At 45.0% G+C, this 26,064-nt stretch overlaps 11 protein-coding genes across 11 annotated transcripts; 8 read left to right on the top strand and 3 right to left on the bottom strand.

Annotated features, from left to right (window-relative positions):
- Positions 1-296: 296 nt before the first annotated feature.
- M431DRAFT_110827 (hypothetical protein) lies at positions 297-1,407 on the top strand (the record flags this gene model as incomplete). The annotated part of the gene is made up of 2 exons (XM_024911772.1): positions 297-639; positions 698-1,407. The coding sequence occupies 2 exons, from the start codon at positions 297-299 to the stop codon at positions 1,405-1,407; spliced, it is 1,053 nt and encodes a 350-aa protein (XP_024778072.1).
- Positions 1,408-5,825: 4,418 nt separating this feature from the next.
- Positions 5,826-7,156, bottom strand: M431DRAFT_79449 (hypothetical protein; the record flags this gene model as incomplete). The annotated part of the gene is made up of 4 exons (XM_024922821.1): positions 5,826-6,267; positions 6,379-6,761; positions 6,825-6,929; positions 7,007-7,156. 4 exons carry the CDS (start codon positions 7,154-7,156, stop codon positions 5,826-5,828), a joined length of 1,080 nt encoding a protein of 359 aa, XP_024778071.1.
- Positions 7,157-7,727: 571 nt separating this feature from the next.
- On the top strand, positions 7,728-8,971 carry M431DRAFT_517938 (hypothetical protein). Its single transcript, XM_024920352.1, has 3 exons — positions 7,728-7,886; positions 7,975-8,409; positions 8,473-8,971. The coding sequence occupies exons 1-3, from the start codon at positions 7,820-7,822 to the stop codon at positions 8,835-8,837; spliced, it is 867 nt and encodes a 288-aa protein (XP_024778070.1). The 5' UTR covers positions 7,728-7,819; the 3' UTR covers positions 8,838-8,971.
- An 888-nt stretch (positions 8,972-9,859) lies between these two features.
- Positions 9,860-10,987, top strand: M431DRAFT_529103 (hypothetical protein). The gene has a single exon (XM_024920756.1). The coding sequence runs from the start codon at positions 9,884-9,886 to the stop codon at positions 10,958-10,960; it is 1,077 nt and encodes a 358-aa protein (XP_024778069.1). The 5' UTR covers positions 9,860-9,883; the 3' UTR covers positions 10,961-10,987.
- Positions 10,988-11,763: 776 nt separating this feature from the next.
- Positions 11,764-12,858, top strand: M431DRAFT_517936 (hypothetical protein). Its single transcript, XM_024920351.1, has 2 exons — positions 11,764-11,955; positions 12,015-12,858. Exons 1-2 carry the CDS (start codon positions 11,873-11,875, stop codon positions 12,769-12,771), a joined length of 840 nt encoding a protein of 279 aa, XP_024778068.1. The 5' UTR covers positions 11,764-11,872; the 3' UTR covers positions 12,772-12,858.
- A 343-nt stretch (positions 12,859-13,201) lies between these two features.
- On the top strand, positions 13,202-14,099 carry M431DRAFT_492610 (hypothetical protein; the record flags this gene model as incomplete). Its single annotated transcript, XM_024917019.1, has 3 exons — positions 13,202-13,364; positions 13,421-13,733; positions 13,787-14,099. 3 exons carry the CDS (start codon positions 13,202-13,204, stop codon positions 14,097-14,099), a joined length of 789 nt encoding a protein of 262 aa, XP_024778067.1.
- A 1,068-nt stretch (positions 14,100-15,167) lies between these two features.
- M431DRAFT_505898 (hypothetical protein) lies at positions 15,168-15,797 on the top strand. The gene has a single exon (XM_024918713.1). It carries the CDS (start codon positions 15,201-15,203, stop codon positions 15,747-15,749), a length of 549 nt encoding a protein of 182 aa, XP_024778066.1. The 5' UTR covers positions 15,168-15,200; the 3' UTR covers positions 15,750-15,797.
- Positions 15,779-17,887, bottom strand: M431DRAFT_110810 (hypothetical protein). The gene is made up of 4 exons (XM_024911771.1): positions 17,721-17,887; positions 16,585-17,664; positions 16,217-16,521; positions 15,779-16,149 (listed from the first exon to the last, which is right to left on the bottom strand). The coding sequence occupies exons 1-4, from the start codon at positions 17,795-17,797 to the stop codon at positions 16,037-16,039; spliced, it is 1,575 nt and encodes a 524-aa protein (XP_024778065.1). The 5' UTR covers positions 17,798-17,887; the 3' UTR covers positions 15,779-16,036.
- A 332-nt stretch (positions 17,888-18,219) lies between these two features.
- On the bottom strand, positions 18,220-19,152 carry M431DRAFT_492608 (hypothetical protein; the record flags this gene model as incomplete). The annotated part of the gene is made up of 3 exons (XM_024917018.1): positions 18,220-18,328; positions 18,374-18,938; positions 18,963-19,152. 3 exons carry the CDS (start codon positions 19,150-19,152, stop codon positions 18,220-18,222), a joined length of 864 nt encoding a protein of 287 aa, XP_024778064.1.
- Positions 19,153-20,238: 1,086 nt separating this feature from the next.
- Positions 20,239-21,556, top strand: M431DRAFT_363326 (hypothetical protein). The gene is made up of 3 exons (XM_024914584.1): positions 20,239-20,288; positions 20,342-20,465; positions 20,518-21,556. The coding sequence occupies exons 2-3, from the start codon at positions 20,402-20,404 to the stop codon at positions 21,477-21,479; spliced, it is 1,026 nt and encodes a 341-aa protein (XP_024778063.1). The 5' UTR covers positions 20,239-20,288; positions 20,342-20,401; the 3' UTR covers positions 21,480-21,556.
- A 1,296-nt stretch (positions 21,557-22,852) lies between these two features.
- M431DRAFT_110804 (hypothetical protein) lies at positions 22,853-24,331 on the top strand. Its single transcript, XM_024911770.1, has 2 exons — positions 22,853-22,869; positions 22,949-24,331. Exon 2 carries the CDS (start codon positions 22,961-22,963, stop codon positions 23,888-23,890), a length of 930 nt encoding a protein of 309 aa, XP_024778062.1. The 5' UTR covers positions 22,853-22,869; positions 22,949-22,960; the 3' UTR covers positions 23,891-24,331.
- The last annotated feature ends 1,733 nt before the right edge of the window (positions 24,332-26,064 follow it).

The following is a 26,064-nucleotide window of genomic DNA, read 5'->3' as shown; positions in this document are numbered from 1 at the left end:
CGAGGCTTCACAGCGTATTTATGGGGTAGTAGGAGAGAATGTCTGGCCTCACTTTGCCCATGGGGTAGATCGGCTTGTTGAGTATTTTGTGGAGCAATGGTTGCTTTGGCATCTAAATCACATGAACTAATTCTTCCGCGCTACATGCATAGATAATTATACGTGGAGTTCAGCTCAGCCAACAAAGCACGAGGGTTTGGTGGTGGGCATAAATATATTTAAAAGCTGTTGAGACGTCGCTTTTCGCTTTTCCAAGCGGTCTTTACACATCCTTCAGCTTCATCTACTCGCCCATCATGAAATCCGTCATCGTCAAAGCGCACCCTCTACGATGCGAGATAATCGACATCCCCATTCCACAGCCTGGGCCAGATGAGGTCCTCATAAGAGTCATATTCTGCGCCAGCAACCCACGCGATTGGAAAGCTCCCGATCATCTCATTCCTGGCATTGAGATAAACCAGGGCAATGAGATGTCTGGAATTATTGAAGCGGTGGGAAACAATGTGTACGAATTCCGGAAAGGCGACCGGGTTGCGGCGGCGCATCCTATGCAGACGGAGAATGGCACTTATGCGGAGTATGCGACTGCTCCTGTGAATACGTGCTTTCTGTTGCCGCCGAATATCTCATTTGAAGGTGAGTTACCAAGAAGAAACTGTGCATGTTGGTGAATCTTTGCTCATGTAAGATATAGAAGCCAGTACCATACCATTTGCCTTGTGCACAGCAGCGATAGGCCTATACCAGCGGCTCAAAATTCCGTTTCCGACATCCCCAGAGATCGCTCAAGTCCAGCCTCCACTAATCGTTTACGGAGGTGGATCTTCTATTGGAGCGTTTACATTAAAATTGGCACGGTTTGGACGTTTCGAAAAAGTCATTGCTGTATGTGGATCTGGAAGATCATACGTCGAGTCGCTTGGCGTAGTTACGGACTTTGTCGATTACCGAAACTGCAATGTCGTCAATGATCTGAAGGCTGCCCTTGGAGGGAAGAAATGCTTCCATGCTGTTGATGCCATCAATGACAGTAACAGTTTTCGGCATCTATCAGAAGTGTTAGCGCCAGAAGGAGCTCGCATGTCTGTTTACCTGCCCCGTCTAGACTACAGCGATATTCCTCCCTGGATATCTATTGGCATTACTTTCTTTGGCACAGTGCATGGACAGGCGACTCCAATCAGCAATGAAGTATACAGCGAAGATGTAGATTTTGCGTATGCTTTTTTCCGGCTCGTTGGTCGATGGATTGCTGAGGGTAAAATGACCGGACAGCCACATGAAGTCCTGCCACGCGGATTAGAGTCTGTTGAAGAGGGTTTATGGATGTTGAAAGAGGGGAAAGTAAGTGCCAAAAAGCTCATATATAGGGTTTCTGATACGCCTGGCGTTGGTTTTGCATAGCTTTTAAACACATTACAACATTCAGCATCTAGTACTTACAGAATATTTTGCATTGACCAACAGGTCTCCATAAGTTCCAAGCATACCCGGTTCAGGTTGCTCGGCCATGTTTACAAAAATGTCCGCCCCGTCGAGCTTGCCGCTTCAATTTTCGCACCTGACGTGTCCTTTCACAAGAAATTTAGTCTAATAGTCAAAAGCAGGATACTATCATCCTATGCATATTTTAGGAAGCTAGCGACCACTCAGACGTTGATATTCTTCGCCATATAACTTGCACTTCTGGACTCATCCAACATCACTACGATTAAGAAGTTTCCCTACCTATTTCATCTTACCCAAAGAGATTGAATGAGCATTATTTGATAAGCTGGACAATCTATGATCTAGTTCGTTAATGTTACAACTCACTGAGGATAAGGGATTCGCTGGTCTTGTTACTTGCGGCATAGATAGAATTACGACTTCCGCCTGTAGTCAATCGTTCTTCAAGCTAGTTATAGCGTCCTACTGGAGATATTTGATACCTACCTAAGCTACTATGCCCCTCGGAGTAGCGGAATCAGCAACAAATTTGGGAAATGGTTTCGGATTTGCCCCTAGTCGCACCTTGACGGACTTGCATCAAATTACAGAGCAGGAAAATGCACTTGCTAATCACATTGGCCGTGTTTCTTACCAGCACTAGTGCTGGAGCAAATCACTCAAGTGGCGCACCGGACATGGGATCTTCCCAGCAACTACCCCATCTCTCACCTGGAGGCGCGTACGACTAGACATGCGTGCTTCATAGCTTGGATAACTTCGATGCCGGGAGTATCTCAGGATGTGACAAATATCCTCCTCCAAAATCACCTGTGATAAGGCAAAGACTACACTGTCCAGAGCATCAGATGTTCCTTCCGGCGGCATCCCTTTCTCTTCGATCAACTTTGCTAGTTCGGATTTATCGCCACTGCAATTCGCTTTACCAAGATTTGGCCCACGAGCTTTCTGGCCAAAAAACGATCTGGTAAAGCTCCAAAACGAGGCGAAATTCTTTAGATACTACAGAAATAGGACTTCGATCCAGTTAGAGGAGAATTAAATATTAAGACACCAAACTTCTTAGTCACCATGCAGGTGTCCCGAATCCAAGCGGCGCAAGGCAGTCCCTCGACGGACGCAATCTAGAGAATGGAGCAACTTTTGCGAGGTAAGTCACTAAGAATGCGCTCGAGGGGATCGGCAATCTTTAGGTGAAGTAGCCGCATTGACCACAGTGTTGTCTTGGGTCAAATAAGCCGGAAAAACGAAAGCGGTTTGGATTGAAGGCTGCTTATACATTATCCATGCAAGAAGTTTGCACTGATCCATCACACCAGTCAACAAACGGAAATCTGGAAAGTAGCAATACGAGTTAGCGTAGATAGCATAAACCGCAAGGGACAAGAAAAACATCTGCCAAGAAAGTGCACCTTGTGATAGGCCCCAGATAACGTCAAGATAGAGTAACCACGATCCATGTAGATATTGTAACTTGTTTCATGACGTGCTTTATAGTAAGATGGTTTGCCTCTGCTTTCTCGTCCAAGGTAGAAAGCAATATTTGACTAAAGTGGCTCAATGAATAGGTGATCCAAAGTAGACGGCTATCATTTACCAAGGCAAGATGATAGGAGCGCTACATTAACATGATGCTCATGCTAAGCCTTACGGGTGATAGACTTTAATCACTGTCCTATGAGATTACACGGCGACTACCTAGCCTCTACACTACTAGGCGGTGACATCTCCTAGCTTAAGACTGGCGCTATAGGGGATATTCCCTCTAGAAAATAGGATACACTCCCCACTTAGTATTGGAGAATCTCTACCACAGTTAAAGGTCTCATTGGGGCGGCAATGAGCTGCAATAGGATTTGTTACGTAGCAGGGGCAACATTATGCGGTAGTTCGCCGGCGAAAGGGGCGAGAGCCTACATCATGCAACAACTCAGGGGGTTGGTTACGTTTCCAAGGGCAAGGAGCGTTTGCGCCCCATAGTTTGTCAAGTTAGTCTATTAACTTGGCACTTTTCTCCATATTTATAGCGCGTTTTCGCGGAGGTATCGGCACCAGGGTGAGGGAGTTGTCGCCTACGAGTACATTTAGGATGACTACTTGGCCATCAACTCTGGTACCAGAAGTACTTTTACTAGGAGTAACTGCTCCGGAGACCACGGCCTGTCCATTGGTTTGGTTAGTAGTCGAAGCGACAAACAGTGAAAACGATGCGCATGTTGGACTCAAAAGTGTGTAACTTGTAAAACAGCGATGTCATTGAGTAGGATTACGAAAATGTACGGCCACCTGGCACGTCCATGGCCGGTATTCCCATCAGTACTCTTTACTATCAATACTGTTCAATCAGGTGGAGATAATGTGTATTCCGTACTCGTACACTCTACCGGCTGCTTATTTTCAATGGACTTGGGACTAACAATGCGGTCAAGGGACCAAAACTAACTAAAGAAACTAAGCGCATCCCCCAGGCGTCTTTATTTAGCGTTTTTTCTTCTTCTTCTAGGCAGCATGGAAACGTCTCCATGTTTTTGAATGAGGGTATTGGTCAACTTAAACGTCGGTCTCAAGTTGATTATGTACTTTCTTCCACCCCTGGTTTGCAACATGGAGAGGACAGTAACAGTTACGTATCGGTATGCATCTAATTTAACTATTCTTTAGCGTCAAGCAGTACAACCATCGTAAGCACATCGTTCATTGCGACAAATTGGATGCTTTTGTGGGAGTTCTGGAGCATTTCTTTGAAGATACTGCAACCAAATTATTATATTCATGATGTACCATTGCTTGTATGGAAGAGGAATTTGGCGACAGACATTTAAAATGACTTGTCTTGCTTTTTGGACAGTTTGAGTTAGGAAGTATGTCGTCTATTGACAAGGCATGAAGACTTTCAAGCAGGCCATAGACACGGCGGCATTTCAGGGTAATCTACTCTCCAAGTGGGAATGCTAGAACTACTGCTCTTGATGGAGCATACTTACTGACCGAATCACACCAATCACGTAGTTGCTTTATATAGGTAGGTACGCCGTCTGGTAGTATAAGGTTTCCTTTCTATACGAGTTCGCAGCCTTTCAAGCAACATATTTGTTCCGTGTTATCCTATATACTCACTCATGTCGAATCATGGGCGGACGAGCTTCGCTTTGAGGAATCTGGTGTGATATACGTGTCATCGCCGTAATATACTCATCATTATTAGAGCCAATGATACAAACGAGACATTGTCGTATCATTCACAGAAAATAGGAACTCCAGGTTATGCAGTCTCGACAGTGATTTCTTCTGGGTCACCCTAGTCGGCCGTAGATAGCCACGTAATGTTTTTACATATTTCGATGAATCGCTTGATCCAATTACCATCTTGATGAACAACGATGTCGCGGAGGGTTGTTAGAGAGGGGTATCTTCGTATTGCGAGGTTAACAATGGACATTATACGAATATTCTAATAGATTCTAGTTAAAATCTGGCTGAGCTAACCCGGTAGGCTGTATCTCACCTTTTCAAAGCCTTGACGCTGGCATGTAGAAAGGTGAGTACCGCAGTACCACGAGTGTCAGCATTGGAGACGACTAAAGAAGGGAGCTGAAATTACAAGCTTGCGCGATTCCAACCAAGAGATCAAAAGAGGATACTGAATGGCATTAGCAGCAGAAGAGACAAGCATGTGTGCCCTTGGGCCAGGTGTTGGAAACGGTCCACCAGGCAAAACTCGACATAGGGTCAGGCTCAACCAAGGGCTCGTCTGAAAAGCCATACAAAGGTTCTAAATAACTAGTTAGGCGATTCAATCATTATTTGCTATATCCCAACTTGTAACTGGCTAGTTATTCTCGTAAGATTGAAAATTACTCTATATTTTCTATATTGCTTTCTAATTATGACGGGCACGGGATCCAGCCTGTGACCCCTATTGTGGTCCACACTCTTGTGTTGGGTTCAAGATTTTAACGTATACTTTCATCCTGTCCCGTTTCGCCTTGGTGAAGAGAAAGAAGAGAAAATGATACCGGCAAGTTACCAAGACAACGACGAGAACTGTATGGGGATATAGGAGAGGGCCGAGCGAGACTGAGATCGCAGAGATCAGTGACTGGACCATAAAGGTTTCCAAATCTGCATGTTGTATCAGACTTTGCCATTTTGTGACAGGACAGAGATGGCTAGTAAATATTGAGCTTAGAGAATTCTCACCATTATGATCGGCAAACATTGCAGCCACAGTTGACTAGCGTTAAGATGCCGTAAATATCAATCTTCGCTTCCCATTCTCCGCCGTTTTCAATGCCTGAGTCGAGATTACACCTCGTCCAGTTTCATGCGCCGTTTATCCTAGTCGCCATCTGGAAAAATGGATCAGTTCTAGATCAGCCCTCAAAATTGTTCTTCTTCCACCCTAGGACCTGACTCCTGCCGTATTCTCCCGGTGAAGCAGCTCGATCGCTCCTCTCCATCGTAACTTTCGTCTCCTTTAAAATATGCTTGGCGCTCTCCCCATCCCCATCTGTATCTGCTAGCTGGTGAAACGTGTCCAATTGAATGTCGTTACGCATCCCCGGATGATGTCCACTCCCTGACCGCATGAATTTATTATTCGAAGCTGATCCACTGGTGTTGCCGCCGCTGGAGCTACCGCCAAAGATGGGCAGTGAGAGGAGAGGGCGAAGAGCGTGTAGAGAGCCAGCGACGATACCAATGCCTTCTTCGATGATGGACCAGAGGCCAATCCTGCCGGTGCCAAACATGAACTCTGCCGGGTTGTTGTACAGAGTTAGGTAGCGTAGTCGAACAATTGTTGCGCAGCTTGCACTGGTAAAAGGTTAGCTAGGTGCATATAGTTTGTCTGTTACCTGGTAGGGTTGCACTCCGTTGAAGGAAGTGGGGCAATTTTTGATCGGGAGAAGGAAATCTGAGACATACAATGCGCCCATCCCCAGAATCATAGCTACCGAAAGCTTAACCCTGCGCTTCATCTGGATCTTCCACAACAAGGCTCCAGGGAGAATCGCCAACGTCCAGTCGGTGATGATCTCTATAGCAGAAAAGAAGAAGCTGACATCGCTGTTAAGTTCAAGATTGCACGTGCCGGTAGTAGTTTCGCCCCATAGAGTAGTGATGGGATGGCAAATGTTGGAAATGCCGGCTATGAATACGATGCAGGAAATGCTCGTGGCGATGATGACGCTCCAAATAATCCACCTGTAGCGACGACGAGATTCGGCGATTCGAAGGAGAGTTATGGCGATGCTGCTCTTAATGAAGACAGTGCTGGAGGCGTAGAAGTATTCGGCGATGAAGAAGAGCTTTTGGTGAGGGTTAGTTTGGCATTGTTCGATTCTCAATAGAAGATTCACAAGAGTATGCACCTTGGTTCCTTTCATGATATCACTGGGATGCAGCTTGGCAGCAAGCTGACCAGATCCGAGATAGCTGCAGACAATGCATAAGGAAGCTGTCACTGTGAAGAGAAGCTACGAAAGTATTAGATTGCATTTGAGATTGCTTTTGGGTCTTAGAGAGGATGAATTATCTCAGTTGGAATACGTACGAGGCCTATCAACATCAAAATGTCATCCCAGCCCAATGCTTTTCGCCAAACACGAACTGATGTCCGTGCAATGAATGTGAGCCAGGCTAGGATAATCAGCACTATTGAAGCATGGAGAAGCTGTAGGCCGTCCCCTGCCGGCTCGACCATGATGGCAAAACAGTTGAGCGCTGGTAGCAAAGGCAGATGAAGAGCAGAAGAGAGGACAATTCGTAGAGAAAAAGAAAAAACGGCAAAGTATAAGAAATATGAAGAAAGGGTATAGCGGAGAAGAGAGGTTGCAAAGAAGAAGAATTGTCCTATTCTTTAGAACCAATCCTCCCACTACAGAGGCAAAAAAATTCGGCTAAGATGAGACCATAGTGAAAAGAAACCGGCGCCCATCATTTCTTGTTCTGACCCATGCCGGGTGTTCATTACTCGAGTACCCTGTAACCGTTCCACCGGGAGTAGGATCGGCGGTACCTATACATATCTGGGTATTCTTCGTATAATGCCTCTAATATGGACGATTGTGGGCATAATTACCGGAAACTAGTACTGTACAATACGGTGTAGGTGTATGGGGCGAGTGCCGAGCTAGGCTCGTTTCACCATCGTGCTTTAGACAAAGGGGTCATAACGTGGCTTTTTTGTCGGATACATGCATAAGTAACGAGTAGTAGTACGTCTGCAGCTCTCCTTTTCCTCCAAAGACCTCTATCTTCTGACCCCTTTGTTTAGTATTTTACCTTTGTGATATCACATTTTCTTTCATCTTCTCCCGTCTCGCTACCTCCATTATTTTAACAAGCCTTGCCTAATATCAACACCATGACCGAATTTCTTATTAAGGACGAGGATTTAAGCAGCCTCAAGGGCAAAGTTGTTGTCCTTACAGGTACGGCTAATTTTACCTTTTTTGTGCCGTATTACTCTAGTGATTATCCTTGAACTAGGCTGCTGACCAGCCTACTGGCTCACCATAGGCGGCTCGTCAGGTATAGGCCTCGCAACAGTCAACCTACTGCTGTCACTAGGAGCATCAGTGGTCAGCGGCGATCTTAACCCACCACCGGCTTCCGAGTCGACTGAAACGCCTGACTTGCTCTTTGTGCGGACCGATGTGGCTAAATGGGATGACCTGACCGCTCTGTTCAAGAAAGCGAAGGAACACTATGGCCGCATCGACTGCGTTTTCGCCAACGCCGGCATCGGTCCGCGCGCCAACTACTTGGCTCTTGAGACAGATGACCAGGGGGGACTAAAGGAACCCTCGCATGAACTGTTGGATATCGGCTTGAGGGGTCTTATCAACACAGCTTCTCTTGCGGTTCATTATATAAAGGATCAACCTGAAGGTGGTAGCATTGTGCTCATGGGCTCTAGCACCGGGCTACAGCCACTTCGAGCAGTCGACTATTGTAAGTGGAGAGTAAAGCAATGTATTGTTGATCAGGGTCCCTTGTGCTGACCAAATTATGTAGCCACGGCCAAACATGGCGTCCTAGGGTTCGGCAGAGGTTTTGCACGGCTTGCGGAGATCGCGGGGCTTCCCATTCGCATCAATACTCTGATGCCATCATGGACAACGAGCAACGTCCTCCCAGACTTGGAGGGGCTCATGAGAGCGATTTCCCATGTGCCGCAGCCTGCTCTGGTAGTTGCGCGCGCTGCCGTTTATCTGATGGCAGATACATCCAGACAAGGAGACGCGATTTTTGTTGCTGATGGCCAGTACAAGGAAATCGAAAAGTCTGTGCTTTTGCCCGCCTACGAAACCATTAAAGGAGAAGGAAACCTTAGCGATGATGCAGTTCTAAAACGCCTTTTGGAATTACCTGCGCAGTAACTCAGAAGGATACAGTATGTAGTAGGGCTTCTTTAGTAGAGACATTATATCCAAGTTTAGAATAAAAGGCATTGGAATAGATGGACAACGCCCTGACCTGACATTCATCCTCGAAATACAAACAGCAATACCGCAGAAGGATTGCCCCTGTGAACTCAAGTGAATGAGAAAACATTCGGTGTTCCATATTTAATACTAGTGGCTTAGCGGTTCACGACTCGCAGACGTAGCTAGTGCCCCGCCGTGGTGGCCTGATGCTCTTCTTGAGGATGAGTCAAGTACCTGATGATTTGTGATACGGCGCGAATGAACAGGCATATTACCTATGTATTCTATTTATTTTGTTAAAATCGATAGTAACGTCTCTCAGGTGAAGAATTTAGAACGCTCTAATCTGGATGACAGTTAGCCAATACTAATATTCTTGAGAATGATCGCTGCCTTGGCCTTGCGAATCTCCAAAATTCTCCACACCGGGAGATGTAAATCACGGCCGGTCCGCGGGCCGGCTCCCTTCCATTAGCCGTGTGGATTTGCATCCCACTAGCCAATCATGGGAGCCTGCTTCGTGTGCTCTGTAGCAAGAGTCGATCGACATCCTCACATTTACAAACTTGGGCCAAGTAGTACTTATGTACAATGGCCACAGTTGCGTTATGAAAAAAGAAAAAGAAAAGAAGAAGAATGAAGATAGGATTTGGTGATGGCGCAAAAAAGCCGCTCATAATCATAAATGGGACCCTGGTCCGATTGCATATCCGGTGGTCCGACATCAGAATTTCTTGGTCCGACAGCGAAAGGTTGGTCCGATGGTACAAATTTTGATCCGACTCAATTGCGGGCAACATGAAGTCTGCATCACAGCAGTCACTACATCCGCTATGGATGTTACAAATAACATTGTGTTGACCATTGTCGACATATTCTTCAGTTCTTTAGTATATAACAGCTCAACCATAGGCAGAAAAAAAAAACCCTTTCGTACTACTTGAGTCGAAAAATAATAATTCCAGAGCACTGTCTGAGGAGCTGCCTACAATTTCAGCATGGCCACTAAACTGCCTCTAGACGTAGCCAACCGGGTGCGGACCGTCTTTGTGACCGGGGCAAACGGCTACATTGGCGCCGCTGTCTGCCGAGCTTTCGTCGGAGCGGGCTGGAGAACGTTTGGCCTTATTCGCAAGCCTGAAGCAGCGGAAGAACTAGAGGCCGCTGAAGTTATACCCGTCGTGGGTGATTTTACAGACCTCAGCTTTCTCGATTCCGTCTATGAACAGGCAACGGTTTTTGATTCCATTATAAGTTGTACCGAGAACCTCCCCGGATATGCGGATCATTTTCTCGACGTATTGGCGCTAGTCAAGGTCTTGGCTGGGAGAAGCAAGCGGAATGGAGTTCGCTCTCTAGTTCTTTGGTCGTCTGGTTGCAAAGATTATGGGAAAACGGACATCCACGGATCTCTCTCATTATTTCCACATACAGAGACATCTCCCACCAATCCTCCAGAGTTCCTCCGTCAAAGAACTGAAAACTGTACTCGTATATTCGATTATAGCGATATTTTTGACGCTGTGCTACTCCGACCCACGAGCGTATTTGGTCGCAGCGGCAGCTACTATGGAGCCATGTTTTCTTGGGTTGCGACTGAAGCAGTTGTCGAAAATGACACTCTTAAAATCCCAGCGAACCCCGACAACATCATGCACGCAACTCACGTCGACGATTGTGGCACAGCTTACCTAGCTATTGCCGAGCACGCAGATCGAAGTGCGGTGGACGGCAAGATATTTAACATATCCGGATATCGGTATGAGACAGTGAGAGAGGTGGGGGAAGCCCTAGCGAAGGAGTACGGGTTTAGAGGAGGGGTGGAGTTTGTTCCTCCTGCTAAAGCACCACCATCATTCCCCGAAGGGCTACACATCGTTTTTAATTTTAGCCAGTGGGTCAGCAGCGATAATATCCGCCAGCTTACAGGCTGGACAGATCATCGCCCACTGTTTTCAGAAAATTTGAGTGTCCATCGACGAGCTTTTGAAACAGCTCAGAGACGAGGGAATGCTAACATTATGGCTATGGAGAACAGAATAGGTAGTAATTTTGGAAAGGGTGGGTTAGATTGATGTCAAATTTAAAACTCAAGACCAGTGGTTGAAGCTTAGCCCGAGTTGCGTGAGATTACATGTTGAATTTGGAATCAACATCTACTCGTATATTTACTCGTATATCTACTTTCTCTTTTGGGAGCTAAAGCCGCGAAATTTTGGCGTGACATTTATTTTTATCTCTCTTATTATTGCACTATACTTGTCGACAAGTCCCATGAGTGATAGCTCTGTCCATCATAGGCTCATAACGATGTTAACTTGGGTACACGGTTCTCTTCTATGACAATATTTCTACCAACACAACTAATTGACCTTTGGGTAGCGATACCGATAGTAGGTTGTCTAGACATGTTAGTCGAAATCTCTTTGATCTCAAGCTTTGGAAACACGATAGCCCATTCTTTCCTATGAATGGACATTAGACATATATGGTGGTTATGGAAGGTAATGTACCTAGGTGGGCTTTGTTTAGTAAAGGCAATTCTCTCTTTCCCCCCATAACGTTTAGACTACGAAACATCAAATAAGCAGCCACTTCTTCATAGCGCACCGTAAGCTTCGACTTCAAAGGTGTTTGACTTTGTAAAACATTATGATTGGAATGATGACGAGACTTTTATCACCAGGAACATATAGCGCAACATAGTAGCGAAGGTCAATGCGGGCGCCCTAATCTACAGCGGCTCCATCGCCGCGCGTACACAATACTAGAATAGAAAACAGCGCTGTAGGCTGATTTAGATGTTGCATCGCATTTTCTTATATGAAGGCAACACTACTTCCAACTATATATTTGTTTGTTTCGTAAGGTGCCTAAACTCTACGACGTCAGATAATGCTTCATTCGGTATTCGAATGACTTCATCTTTTAGACACCTCTTGTTATAGAAGTTTATGCGGCCCAAAGTACCCCCTCCTTGAGCAAAGATGCTGCGAGCTCGGAAAATCGACAATTTGCCAGAGCCATCTGACAAACCCAAGATTAAAGTCATTGTCTTTGGATGCAGCAAGTACGAATTAATCCTATTCTTACTACTCCTACAACTGCTGACACTCGTCATTGGTATAGAACCGGAACACTTGGATTATATCGAGCCTTCAAAATCCTCGGTTATAAGCCTTATCACGCTGCAGAATTCATGCTAAACAAAGGCCACAGCCATAAAATCTTCTTTCAAGAGGCACTACTAGCGGAAAATAACAGACTTTCTGGCGTCAGGCCGTATGGACGAGCAGAATTCGACAAATGGTTTCAGGAATATGATTCGATCATCGAGGTGCCCTGTTATATGCCTGTGCAAATCCAGAGCGCATATCTGAGTGACCCGAATGTGAAGTTTCTTCTAACGGAGCGAGATCCGGACAAATGGGTCAGGTCATTTAACAAACAAGTGGGCGGCATGAATGACTATCTTGCATCTATCCCTATGACTATCCTGAGATATTTCGATGAAGGTCTATGGCACCACTGGCGATTCAACGGCCTAGTATACGATTTATTTAGCGGGACGACCAAACGAGGCCATCCTGACAATGAGAAGATACTACGTCAGAATTATGTCGACTACAACAACTTGGTCAAAGCATTAATACCAAAGGAAAGACTACGAATTATCAAGTTAGAAGAGGGATTGGGATGGGATGAACTTTGTGACTTTCTTGAAGTTTCGAAGCCTGACGTACCATACCCGAATTTTGCTGACCACTTGGAGATCAGAGATGCCCTGGTTGGAGAGATGATAAGAAGGGCTTTGATCAAATTCACATTAATAACTGCATCAATTATTGGCGTCGGGATGATATTTGCTTGGAAGAAGTGGAAGTAGTAAGTGGTTAATGGTCATCAATAAACGCATCATCATGATGGACATGGTTTCATATCTTCATATAGTGTTCCCTTGCAAAAAATACCGATGCTCGATCTTACAAGAACGCATCGAGTCGCCTCTGTTATCACTCACATAAAAAGATTCCACATTGTTACTATAATTCTTCCCATCTACAATTACAGTGCTTTTCTAATACTTAGATTGACTTCTTTGTCTGAATGCGGGTACAACTAGTATTATCCATCTCAAACTTAAATGTTTGTGTACATGTAAGCTTACGTCAGATATGTCCATTCCTATCCTATAACATGTATCCCCTGATTTAATCGCCTTGTGTTCATGATATATCTAACACAGGGGTGCAAGCTTTTTCACTTCGTACTATACCGATCGTTATTTCAGTTACTATACAGAGTCTGAAAGAATAATGGGACAAGAAGCATCTGTACCGGTGGATAAAGGAAGAAGGCTGGAGGTAATAGATGCTGGGTTCTCGAGAACTGGGACGCTATCCTATGCCTATGCTCTAGAGAAGCTGCTCGACGGACCGGTACATCATACAGCGAGCCAGCTTTTTAATCGAGAAGACTGTAAGTACAACTTGTGATTCCTATTATTTATAGGCGCACTAGTTGACATCTCCCAGCGTACTGTAAAGAATGGAATCAGATATATCGATACAGGCGTGAGGGGGATCGCACACAGTTACTAAAAGCGCTTGAAGATGCCTTTTCAGGTTTTGCAGGTGCAACTGATGTCACAGCCATTGATTTCCTCCCAGAGCTCATGGAATTATATCCAGATGCAAAATTCGTCCTTGTCACACGCCCTCCAGCAGCGTGGTGGAAGAGTTTCAAGTCAGTAGCTGATAACGCAGGAAGTAGAGCTATGGGATACATCACCATGCCACTACCTGGTATTCGATGGTTTATTGACACTGCACGAGGATTCTTTGAAGCGTAAGATGACCTCAAGTGTCCTATCAAGAACAACACGATTAATCTATTTACAGAGCTGAAGATAGAACTGGCCGCAAATGCAACCCACTCTGGATTGAACAGCATAACGAGTATGTGCGTAATTTAGTTCCAAAGGAGCGCCTACTTGAAGTAGAGCTGGGATCAGGATGGGAGCCACTCTGCAAACTCTTAGGTAAACCAATTCCGAAAGAGCCATTTCCACAAGTCAACGAGGCTGCAGCAAGAGATAACTTTACACTCAACATCCTTCGGAAAGCAGCGATGGCTTGGGCCGGAATATTTACGGTTATTGGGGTAATTTCTTACTTCACTTGGCAATTGGAGATTCGTACTTTTAACCGCTGAAAGTCATAGAGAGATAAAGCAGGTCAAAGGAAGTATGGTTTCGGCAAATCAGAATCAAGTGGAACATTCCAGCCTACAGGTTGCTAGAAGAGCCTCCAATTGCACTACCAACGGCCTTGTGTAGTGTTCAACCCGACTACATCAAATCTTGTGACATGGTAGATGCTTATTTGAGACATCCATTAGCACGAAATGGCATTCCAAAACGGGCTGTTAGCTCTGGTATGCTTAGAGATGCATTATACAAACCAAGCTATCCTCACGTTGACAGGATCCTTGCTATGTGTTGGGATCACTAAGAAACCCATATGAAAGAGAAAATCGACTATGCATTGTGTGATCATAACGCAGAGTCAACAGGGAGATAAGAGTACGAAATATGTCAAGGGTCGTGCGGAGGTTGTGAGAGGTTGGCTACAATATTAGCAGGTCACAATAGTTAGGGACCGAAGATGATGTATGAAGTAGCTTGTTAGTATTCACTTATTTTCACAAGAGCGACAGTGGTCACATCTCTAGTATCATCTCGTTATACTAGAGCCATTTGTTTCTACTGTACTATCCATGCGCCTACTCATTGATGGCAACCGGTGTGATAAGTTCAGCTCTTTTACAGAATATTGCGGGGCATCTTTGAACCAGTTTACTCCGCAGTATCGTGGCCGTAGCATCCTTTCAGAATGAGAAAACAATACAAATCACTAGGATCTATCTAGGAGTCTTCATTAGCGGATTACCACAATATCTGTATACACTGCGAGAGTACTTACTGTATTTTCGTCTGATTAAACACTGATGACAGTGATAAAATACTGAATACACACTTATGCGACAATCTCACAACTCTCAACCACGAGTTGTCATACAATAGCGGAATTTAGCAAACATTCACCTCCAACCCCCCCGACTCTCTGTACGGAGTACTGTCCAGGCCACTTCATCACTAAAAGAGCTGATTAGCCCTGCAACTGCCAAATAAAGTTAGGCTATATGTTCGTCTTGCTTGGCTGCTTATATTTATAGCGCTATTTTCTTCCTCTTCAATTTATCCATCCAACGCCCCTCTTCTGTCAATCCTCTTACAAAAAAAGTACTCTCAAAATGGCACGAGCCACGCACATATACAATGCCGAATATCCAATTCCATCCAATGTCTTGGCCAATGATGTCATAGATGTCCTTCATCTTCATGAAAATCTTCTTACGGTTCAGCCGCAACTAGCTTCTTACAGCGAGATCAGTTCAACTGAAGCTTCCGATTTTGATACGTATTTTGACAATCTTGACTATCCAGTTAAGGTATACAAGGCAATAGAAAAGATCATGATAATCCCGGGAATTGGGGACTGGGGCAAATACCCTACGACTATTATTGTTACCTTCCAGAATACAATAGATGGTCTCAAATCTCGTGCAGTTGCGTCTGCGGGAGTAGTTGTAACGGCAACATATACGGTAAACAAGGCGAACAAACAAGGTTCTAAGTGTGATACGAACGATGGAGATAGTTTAGGTGACGACAGCTGGATTTTATCCCAGAATGTGGTTTTGGAATGTTCCAGTTGGCTTATGCCATTTGTGAAGCAGAATATGGAAGGTGCACAGAGGAACATGTGTCAAAACTTGGTAAAATTAGCGTCATTGCAATAGACACGATTACCAGTTGATCATCAAGAGTTGACCAGCATATACTCTTTCAGCCTTAAATTTCCAAGTTTCACTTGGATCTATGGAGAAGACTTCGAGCCAAACTACTTTACAATCGCAATATGCATGTAAAAGACAAGCAAGCGTTAACGCCTTCAAATTTTGTTCAAGCATGACTCTTACACAATTATTTGAAGGATAAGCCAGCCGGAACGCAAAGCTCCAATACTCATCAACTCGCCCTTCTATTATTGATATCACATGTCTGCAATCAATAGTGTTTGGATGGTCTAGACTTCTCTTGATAGGACTGAAGCCTGTTCTCCAAAGCTCAGCAGATAAGATGGAGTCACTATAGGTGGCCAGGATTCTTGCAATCTTTCCAAAACATCCAAGTATGTTGCTTGTTTACATCAGCAAGTTGGTCTCTCAATAAGGATGTTCTGCCCGAAGATGATCAAGACGCTTACCTGCAACAGCCCATCGCTTGCCATTTCCTCTCAGAAGATGTGAGAGGGCATCAAGCCGCACTTTGTGAATTGAATCGCCCTTTTGTTTCCACAGCCTGTACTGCACGATTCCAGCTTGATAAAGACAGTATGGGAGGAAAGGTGAAAGAGTCTCGAGATAAAATGTTTCTTTATCTGCGTAGCCAGCTTCTGCAAACATGACAGCTCTCTCTGACAATTCTTGCATAGACTCGAGTATTCTGACTTTTTCTGGCCCATGTTCATCGCAGCGGCCAAGTAGGAATTCGTAAAGTGTGAAAAGAGCGCTACCTCTGTTAGAGAACAGTTGCCAGTGGGAAAATATAAGAGAACGTGATGTTATAACGCACCTGTCACAGATTCCAAGGGCTCCACAATATCTTCCATAAGTCAAATCCTCATCAATCAGCAACAACAGAATAGTCTGCAATGTACGTTCAAGCTGTATCGCTTCCTCCGCATTGAAGCTGGGATCAGATGTGGGATTGGTGGTGTGTCGGATCACCCGGCCAGCCAGGTGAGAGACCTGACACTCTCGAGCCATCTGCCCCACGGACTGTGTTGGAGGCGTGGCAAGCGTGGGTGCGCCGAGGATCGAAGCTCTCAAGTCTACTGGATCACCATCCTGCGACCATAGCAAATCTTCAACTGGAAGCGGATCCAATCCCTCAGGGTCCTCCGTCGAAAATAAGAAGTCGCCACTACACAGTCCAACAAATCGGTCCATATTCATTATCGCCCACCATGTTCTCTTTTCCTCCTCTGCGATGAGCCCGTCGACTCCATTATTTGTGTTGCGACGCATTTGTTTATGGATACCAAGAGCTCGAGCTGTTTTTGCACACGCAGCAACTGAGATACAGGCCGCTGTATGAAGGCCATGGCCTATCTCATAGCAGGTTACAAGTGTTCTGGCTTGGACGATATCGAGTGATATTTGTTCTGCCGCTTCGAGCATACCAAGCAAACTTTTTATAATAATATAGGTAGTTGACTGCATGTTCATTGGTTGGTGCAAAGGAATCTGCTCAATTAGATACATGCATAGGCATAGTGTTAAGAAGTCAGCTTTTGGTTCGGCATTTATAGTTTGAAGGCTCCTGTAGAACCTAGATTTGGATAGTATTGACATCCTTTGGTGGGTGCCAACGAAGAATTGTGCCGCTATTTCGTTCATCTTGCCCAATGATCCCAATATCTGAAGTGCTTCGGCTCTCACTGTGAGATCTATCATGGACTGCCGTAGCGGCATCTGGTTCATTGGACCAAGAGCTGAGATGGAGCGAGCAAAACGTGATCCTGGGAGCTCAAATGCATGCATGTCTTCGGCTATCGGAACAGATCTGCTAGCAGGGTCTTGTTGCCCTGAAAGAGTAGTGGGAAAATTGACCTGAACCGCATCTTCTGTGTAGATACAGGTTCTATGGAGGCTAAACGGCAATTTAGTACATCGTCTGTTCATGAATCTCAACTAAGAGATGCCTACCGTATACAGTTGGAACACGAAGGTCGTGCTTTGTCGCATTTCCGTTTTCCATTTTTACAGTAGGCGCAGGCATTCATTCTGAGTAAGAGCTTCGGTCCAAGTATTTCCTCGTCTTGGATTCAGGAAAGATAATCTGGTGTGAATTGACGTTGAAGCTTCGAGTTGGGACGGTAGTTGCGGAAATAGCATTGAGGCAGCATTGAAGACGGTCGCTGCTTCCAGAAATGCTTAGCAATTCGCTTTGGAGACTTATTTTGGCTTATGTAACTGTTAAATGCCAATCAACGGCTCTTTTTTGCACGCCACCAAAGTCTGTTCGCTTAAATAGCGATGCCAATGTCGGCCAGATGCAACTTTAAAATAAGCACTCAATTCTGTCTTTCGGTATATTCTCAATGACAGTCGCGTAAAGTTTGCAAATCAACAAATATGATCTATTCAAAGAATGTGTCATAAGCAAGTAGAACAACGATTGAAGTGAAGGATCTTTAAAACTGCTTTACTGCTCGCCCCTCTCTGCTTCTCCAGTGACTTTCGGATACATGCGACCCACAACATCCAGGACAGATTCCTGCTGAGCTTTGATGGCTAGGCGGTGAGGTCCAGGTCTATTTTCCCAATCCAACAATTCGTTCTTCCCTAGTGCCACATACTTGAGAAGTAGAAAAAATCCCGCTAAATCCTTGTCTCCTGATGCTAAATGCTGGTCTCCCAGGCGCTTCCCCTCTGCCGTTTCGATGCGAGTGACTTGGAATTTAGCCCCGCTGACTCTTTCTAAAGCTTGGAGTATCTCATTTTGAGTCGTCGTTACTGTTGCGATACGTATATACTGATTTTTTGCTTCTTCTCGCGACGTTGGATCCGTAAAGATTTGTATTATTGCCTGAGCAATGGTCTTGAACGTGGACATACTTGATCTGTTGTTGCCGTCATCCCATATCGCTGCTGTCTTCTGGCGTAGATCGAACCCTAGGAGATCGAAAGTGAGGCCGAAATCGAAAAAGAACCCGGTATGCAAACTCGTCCAGCTCAGTCCATCCTTTTCTCTTGAGCGCAAGTGGTCTACTATTTTCACTTTCTCCTGGAATAGGGGAAGCACTTCAACAACACGAGGATTAGTTGTATCGTGCCTAAACTCAGATGGGATAAACCATTGAACTCCAGCAGCAACAGCAGCATCTGCCATGGTTATTTCGGCCCTAACATCGGCAACAGAAACTAAGCATAGAACAGCATCCTAACCTTGGAAAGCAGATTTCAGAGATTCAAAGGAGTAGTCCGTTCGTCGGACGTCAACAGTTTGAGGGAATGTAGACTCCGAGGTTTGGCGAGTAATTGCAGTAATGTTCAGTCCAGACTCAAGTAGCAAAGGTAAGATGCCCTTGCCCAAATTTCCGTTTGCACCGATCACAGCAATGTTCTTGAAAGACATGATGGTCTAAATAATAGTATTTCACTGGTGCATAGAGAATGTTGGCTGTTGATGCTTTTGAAGGATGTATGATGGCCAGGATAGATGCTGCCTTTATATTTGTCAAACATGTTTAAATAAGACCATCATTATGTGGTTAGCTATTTGCGACGCATTTCTGTTGAAAGCTATCCATATATTGACTGCTTACCAATGGGGCGCATTCAACCAACTTCAGGTCAGTAACAAAGAGCTAACAACTAGCTGCGGACAAAGATACCCTGGTCCGCACAAATTAGGCTCACCTCAAAATGCCAACAGTGGCAAGCCGACATCAGTTCGTTTAGCCAGTTTAAAAATCCACGGTAGTAAGCTTCCACCGCCGAACTGATTATTTCTGTACAACATATTTCACGCCAACTGAAGCACACGCGAGCCTTTTGTCCGTACTTCAAGCAGGATGTTATCACTCACAACAATCCCCGGGTGTAAGCTGTACGTTCATCTAGTAGGCTAAAATTAAGATAGCTAGGTAATTGCCATTATCTCTTAATGAAGATAATTATACATTATCAATAACAATATAATTACTCTTCTCTATAGACATACTATGAGGAACGGTATTTTCTGTTCAGGTTATTTTCCTGTTAGCAGTCGCTGGCAGTCTAGTGTCCGTGACATGTGCTGAAAGGGCATAGCACAGCTTACATATATTAGCGTGCGGACCAGGATATCTATCCCGGTCCGCTGGGCGCAACTAAGGTGCATTTGCGGACAAGCTCGGCGGTTGTGCACTTGGTGGCCGGTTCACCGTGGGAGTGAGCTGATATCATGGTTAACTAAGTTGTTTTATGGTGTTTGGTTTGGCAACAATGTTACCATAAACAGTTCCATTGTGCACACTACATCACGTATTGGCACTTTGGACTGTCAACTGATTTGGAATTCGCATACGCACATGTCACCCTGTGACGCAATACCTTCGCGTGAAACAACGAGTGGCCTATGATTTCGGGCGGCGTCTGCTTTCTAAGCTGCGCACGTACATAGAACCTACGGATAATTTCTGATTGTAGCTGTACCTTCAAATCAGACAAATGCTAGAAGGCTCTCTATTGCATTGCCATTAATCATCGGATTAACCTGAGTACTTAAACGTGATACCTCGCCGAATTTTGAAGCAAACGATCAATCACTAAGAATTGCCCAGATCCACACGCCAATAATCCCGATTGCTCGTTTTCAATCTAGAGACATAGGCGAAAGAAAAATGACTTCTCCCACGGCCCTTATAATTGGTGGTACTGGAGCTCAAGGAGTACCGATTGTCGAAGGTATTCCACCTTTTGGCGGCAGTTATGAGATCATTTACTAATACCTATCCAGAGTTGGCCAATCATGGATTTCAAGTTCGAGTTCTCACAAGAGACGTTACCTCGAGCAACGCAAAAAAACTCTCAGAGCTTCCAAATGTGACCTTCTCTCTGGGTGCCGTGGACTCTGTTCCTGACCTGAAAAGAGCATTCCACGGAGTTGACTATGCATTTGTCAATCTCAACAGTTGGGCCCTGGGTATCAAGGATGAAATATTTTGGGGGATTCGAATATTCGAAATTGCAGTACAGAGTGGTGTTCAGCACTATATATGGTCATCACTTGACAACTTTTTTTTGGAAACGAAGTATGATGACTCTTTTCGATCTGTTCATTATTATGGCAAGGGTCATGTTGAACAGTGGATATCCGCGCTGCCCCAATCGCCTATGAGATGGACAATTCTTGCCACAAGCCCGTATCTTGAGCAACTGTGGGGTTTAATGAGGCCAACCAAGGGCGAGAATGGTGTTTACGATTTTCGCTTCCCTGTTAACGATGGTGGCTTCCCATTGACTTGTTTGGATGATATGGGATACTACGTTCGTTGGATCATCGAACATCCAGAAAGATCTGCGGGGATGAATCTTAAACTAGGAGTGGAACACGTTACGCCAAACATTCTAGCCAAAGCCCTCACAGAGGCTACAGGTCTACCTGCAAAGGGAACTAATATTGAACTGGACCAATGGTTTGAGGACGTCAGCTGGGGCCCCTCTCGAGAACATAAAATGGGCTCTACCACGGCCGGACCAAATGACCCAACACTACATACAGTATATGAAAGCTTCTCTGGTTGGTGGAAAATGTATCAGCATTCTATTAACAATACAGGCTTAATCAAGCGCGATTATGCGCTTTTAGATGAGATCCACCCTCACCGAACCAGGAGTGTCAAAGAATGGATGCAGAAGGTCCACTATGATGCGGATAAACTCGACATCGTCACGGTGACTGCACCAATGGCGTTGTAATAATTGAGCAATTATTTTTATCTTATTGGCCCCCAGTATGGAAAAGCAGGGAGTAAGAGATGGACTACAATGCAGACACTTTATGTCTATGTGGTATGCGAGATAGTTCTGAATACAGTTATATCTCTGATGTTTTCTATCCTCTCAAAAATCTGCTCTGCTGTGATGGTTTTCTTCAAGGTCTGAATAATCTTAGCACTCTCGTACCTTCCACTGTCTTCATACTTATTATTGTCTATCCGAAATTGTATAAGCCGTAGATATACATGTCCTGATTATCGCTGCATTCCTTTTGCTCAGCCCCCACGATAATTATGAGTGATACTGAACGGGGAATCTGCGATGAGCATTATATAGTGACGGACTTAGAGCTGTGTCCAGTAAACACGGTAGACTATTATTTGCACATAGTATGTGGTTAAGTGCAGTAAAGCTTGTTGAATCGCCTTCATGCGTCGGATACGAACAATGGATGTCTTGTAGAACTTATTATTACTGCCAAAATTATACCCTGAACTCAACAGAAATAGCGCAATTTGCCTTTTTTCCGTCCCCTGTGATGAAGGCGTGGCCTCTTCATCTACCTAGGTAGTTAATATTTATGTGAATATGGCAATGTAGCCACGATTAGAGCGACACCTATTAATCTGCACGCATCTGGTGTTATATACGACGTAATTCGATACATCTTCAAATGGAAGTAAATAAGCGAAGGATAGAACTCTTAGCTATTGTGCGCGGTAGTCTTGTCTTCAATCACAGTGTACTTCATGGAGTGATAGCGTGGCTCCTATTAAGCTTTGAGTTGCACGCTTGAGCTAATCACCGCCCACGGTTTGTTTTAAGGTTAGGCTTTTGGGAATCATCTCCACCCAGAGCAGTGGAATAAAAGTTAAGAAAGGACCTATACTTTCATGCGCCTTATCGATGATTCAGATACTGACCTGCCACTCAGGTACATAACCAACAAACTGCGATACCGACCCATATGGACAATACTCAAACGGAACAAATAAAAACAACAAAACAAAACAAGCTTGAATAATAAGTGCTCAGCCGCCTTGACCGTTTTGCTTCTCTCTATCAATAGCGACCCAACTACCCCGTAGTCATTTACACTTGTGTCGCTAGCGGCCGCTGTCCTACCCGCACAAGGGCGGATGCGTCCATCTTCAGTAGCTACCTACGGGCTGTTAAATAAGGCTGTGGGTCGATGATAAGACGCAAAGGGCTGAGGTGTACACGACCTTTAATGTCAAATTACAAGGCAAATTCCAACCAATGAAAAGAGGACTAAGCATTGAAACGCTTGCAGGTTGCGCAAAGGCATCTTCAGCAAGTACATAATACTTTTTTGATGTCATAATTCTGCAGTCATGTCTCACGTTAGGTAAGCGATTCCTTTGATCAAACGTGTTATAAAGGCTGACTGCCTAACCCCACTCCGCTTATCTCTTTCTCATCTCCAGCATCAAGTAACCATGGCGAAGCTTTATGCCATCTCCGATTTGCATCTTTCGTATCCCCTAAATGCCTCAACATGGAATCTTCTGCAGCCAAAACCACCTGGTAGTGGTCTCATTCTTGCAGGTGACATTGGCGAATCAGCTACGCACTTAACGGCTGCCTTTGAGCGCGCCAAAGCCTGCTTCACGCACGTATTCTGGGTCCCAGGAAACCATGAGCTCTACAGCATCTCGTCTCACATGGCCAAGCACCCTGCCGATCAACTTAAAGGTGAAGCGAAATACAATGCCTTGGTGGAACTGGCACGGGAGCACGGTGTCCTCACACCAGAGGATGATTGGATGCTATGGCCGGGGCCAGATGGCGTTGATGTGGTGATCGCGCTAGTATTCACGTTATACGACTATTCGTTTCGCCCGGCAGAGGTTTCCCGAGAGAAAGCGTTGGAATGGGCGATGGAAGAGAACATTTATGCAACGGACGAGGCCGTGCTGCATCCAGACCCATATGGCTCGCGGGACGAATGGTGTACGAAACTATGCGAAAGATGGGAGCTTAAATTCTCCGACTACGCCTCGAGATATCCGAATTCGAAATTTGTGATTGTCAACCACTGGCCTCTACGAGAAGATTTAGTCTTCATTCCCAAAGTCCCTCGGTTTTCTCTGTGGTGTGGAACGAAAAGAACCCAAGATTGGACAGAGGTCGGGCGTTTTGGTGCAGACTATGGAGGGGCACTGGTGGTGGTCTCAGGACATCTGCATGTTCGACGGACAGATGTCAAAGAAGGGGTGAGATATGAAGAGGTCAGCTTGGGATATCCCCGGCATTGGGAAAAGGCACGGGATGCAAGTAAAGGCGCCAACGAAATGTTGAGAGAAATTCTTCCAGGGGCAGGAATAGTCGTGGAAGAAGGTCAGCGGATATGGAGGCCACAAGGGTAGCAAGCAAGACCAATATGAGACGAGAGGAATGAACCGATACGATGTATACCTCCGTACCTACATTACAAATGATGTTGCCCTTTCCATGCATTCTTTGGGTGTGGAGGCGACGGGATACACGGTGTGCAGCGTCACATGGAATGAGACATTCCTGCTTCTTGAGCTACGAAAGCTGTTACGCCAAAAGATTTGTTGTATTAACAAGATGTCCGTGCATCATTAGATCTTCAACTGGCTTTACGATTAATTTTGCGCAACGGACATAGATACCAGCTGTGGTTCCAGACGCGGCAATGTAGTTGGCTGATTACCAATAGACCTATGTCGACGAGCAGGCAGTGAATCTATATCCAGGTAGCAGTCAGAATCTTATCGCTCTATCGAAAAAACAATAGCTTCTAGTGGAATAATTTTAACCTTAACGGTAAAAACTGGATTGCCAAAGAGCCTTTCGTAGAGTGCGGCAGTCAGCCGCGTGCCAAGATGGGTCCAATAAGTCACTGCTTATTACCACATGATGATATGTCTATGCCTATAATTTTCCGAAAATGCGAACAGTTCGCATCCCATGACTTGTCACTTTTTAATTGCTGTAGACTTGTCACGTCACAACATCGCGATAATCTTTTCCGAGGTCGAAATTTTCCACTCCATGTCCTAGACATCAAGTATTAACTTAGGATCGCCCATGGGCATAACTGCTATTTCGCAAGAGCTTCCCGAGGTGGACGAACTTATAGAGATAGTTGATGCATTCGATGCGATTCTGGCCGCACCCGACACATACGTGGCCGACGAGCGGCTAGTCGAAGCTTAATCAAAGTCCAATCTCCATTTCGAACGAAGACGATACATGTGAATAAACTAGTCGAAAGAAAAGGTCGTTAAATAACAGAACCTAAACATAAGAAGAAACATTCTCTAAAAGAAAAAAATGGAGTGGGGGCATACATCATCATTGGTACACAGTACATCGCTTATTTGACAAGAGCTGGAGCAGAAACACTCCATTGGGACTTCAGTCATCGATAAACGAGATTTGAAGGCCATCACTCCCTAAAAGGTAAATATATGATATGGTTAGGTTGGATAGGTATGTGCCACAAAGAGGTATACCGTGGCGGAAGCCAATGGGTCAACATTATTATTCTTATACATTGAGAACGTGAACACACATGGTAAATGACAATACAAATGATTGTAATCTACTTACCTACATCTCGGAACTAATGGGCGACAAATTTCGCAAGGATTAGTGTTACGGGAATATCGCATCTCGTTTACAGTTGCATCTCGGAAAGTTGTTCTCTGTTACGGGTACCTCCTGTACTATGAGAAGTACTGTCCTTTACTTTAGGCATCATGCTATAGTTTCTTGGATTACATTCGAACTTTATCTTGCGAAATCTTGATGTAAAACGTGACGTTAGTGTTAAACTCTCATTTACAACTCACGGTTTTACCATTTGCATACCTTGCATCTCTCATTGTCAGACAGATCGGTGAAAGCAAGTCAGATCTAATTGAGCTTGGGTTAAGGCGTTCGCGTAAGTTTTATCGGATTAACTGCCGCCTCTTATCGACCCAGGCTGCTTGACAACAGAGGACATATCTATCTCGACGGAGAATTTAAGATAGGAGTATTTGACGAAGCCAGAACCTTGGTCATTGGTGGGGGTCCCGGGCAGGAGCGCCAAATATGGAAGGCCACAGCGCAGACCCAGCAACTAGGAGTCACAAGGCCCGTAATTTCGAGACAAACATTGCAAGGATGGTACTTGTACTCCGCAATCTACAACGGAATGTTGACGGTCTTGCGCGATACTCACGAATGACCGATGGTCCGCGCTATATCTCTAATACTACTAGAACTCATAGTTGTTCTGTACTGATGTTACATGCCTTGCCAAGCAATGTAACCCATGCCCTAGGGACCTGTTTCTACATTTGCTGCAACGTGATCTAAATCTCTTATATACGTACGTAAGCTGGTCCCCCGCTGATCATTATCACTGTCTATAATCCGAACTTCCTTCTTCAGACATTAAACACACTTGTGTTGACTATGCTGTCAAAGGTCAGTCTGGATACCCTGTGAAGATCCTACGTTACGTTTAATCGCGGGCGCGTGATTCCGCCTCACCTTCCTATTTATTTGCACAGATTACTATAGC

Source organism: Trichoderma harzianum, assembly GCF_003025095.1.
Source record: "Trichoderma harzianum CBS 226.95 unplaced genomic scaffold M431scaffold_3, whole genome shotgun sequence".
In the NCBI taxonomy this organism is placed as follows: Eukaryota; Fungi; Ascomycota; class Sordariomycetes; order Hypocreales; family Hypocreaceae; genus Trichoderma; species Trichoderma harzianum.
This window is presented reverse-complemented; position numbering and strand designations above follow the sequence as displayed.

Bases quoted from the DNA above. Each gene is read 5' to 3' on its own strand.
- M431DRAFT_517938 (XM_024920352.1), top strand. From the start codon at position 7,820: ATGACCGAATTTCTTATTAAGGACGAGGATTTAAGCAGCCTCAAGGGC. The intron at 7,887-7,974 runs GTACGGCTAATT...GGCTCACCATAG, and splicing joins CAAAGTTGTTGTCCTTACAG to GCGGCTCGTCAGGTATAGGC. The intron at 8,410-8,472 runs GTAAGTGGAGAG...CAAATTATGTAG, and splicing joins ACTTCGAGCAGTCGACTATT to CCACGGCCAAACATGGCGTC.
- M431DRAFT_529103 (XM_024920756.1), top strand. From the start codon at position 9,884: ATGGCCACTAAACTGCCTCTAGACGTAGCCAACCGGGTGCGGACCGTC.
- M431DRAFT_517936 (XM_024920351.1), top strand. From the start codon at position 11,873: ATGCTGCGAGCTCGGAAAATCGACAATTTGCCAGAGCCATCTGACAAA. The intron at 11,956-12,014 runs GTACGAATTAAT...TCATTGGTATAG, and splicing joins ATTGTCTTTGGATGCAGCAA to AACCGGAACACTTGGATTAT.
- M431DRAFT_505898 (XM_024918713.1), top strand. From the start codon at position 15,201: ATGGCACGAGCCACGCACATATACAATGCCGAATATCCAATTCCATCC.
- M431DRAFT_110810 (XM_024911771.1), bottom strand. From the start codon at position 17,797: ATGAATGCCTGCGCCTACTGTAAAAATGGAAAACGGAAATGCGACAAA. The intron at 16,522-16,584 runs GTGCGTTATAAC...TAACAGAGGTAG, and splicing joins GCCCTTGGAATCTGTGACAG to CGCTCTTTTCACACTTTACG. The intron at 16,150-16,216 runs GTAAGCGTCTTG...GATGTAAACAAG, and splicing joins CAAGCGATGGGCTGTTGCAG to CAACATACTTGGATGTTTTG.
- M431DRAFT_363326 (XM_024914584.1), top strand. From the start codon at position 20,402: ATGACTTCTCCCACGGCCCTTATAATTGGTGGTACTGGAGCTCAAGGA. The intron at 20,466-20,517 runs GTATTCCACCTT...ATACCTATCCAG, and splicing joins AGGAGTACCGATTGTCGAAG to AGTTGGCCAATCATGGATTT.
- M431DRAFT_110804 (XM_024911770.1), top strand. From the start codon at position 22,961: ATGGCGAAGCTTTATGCCATCTCCGATTTGCATCTTTCGTATCCCCTA.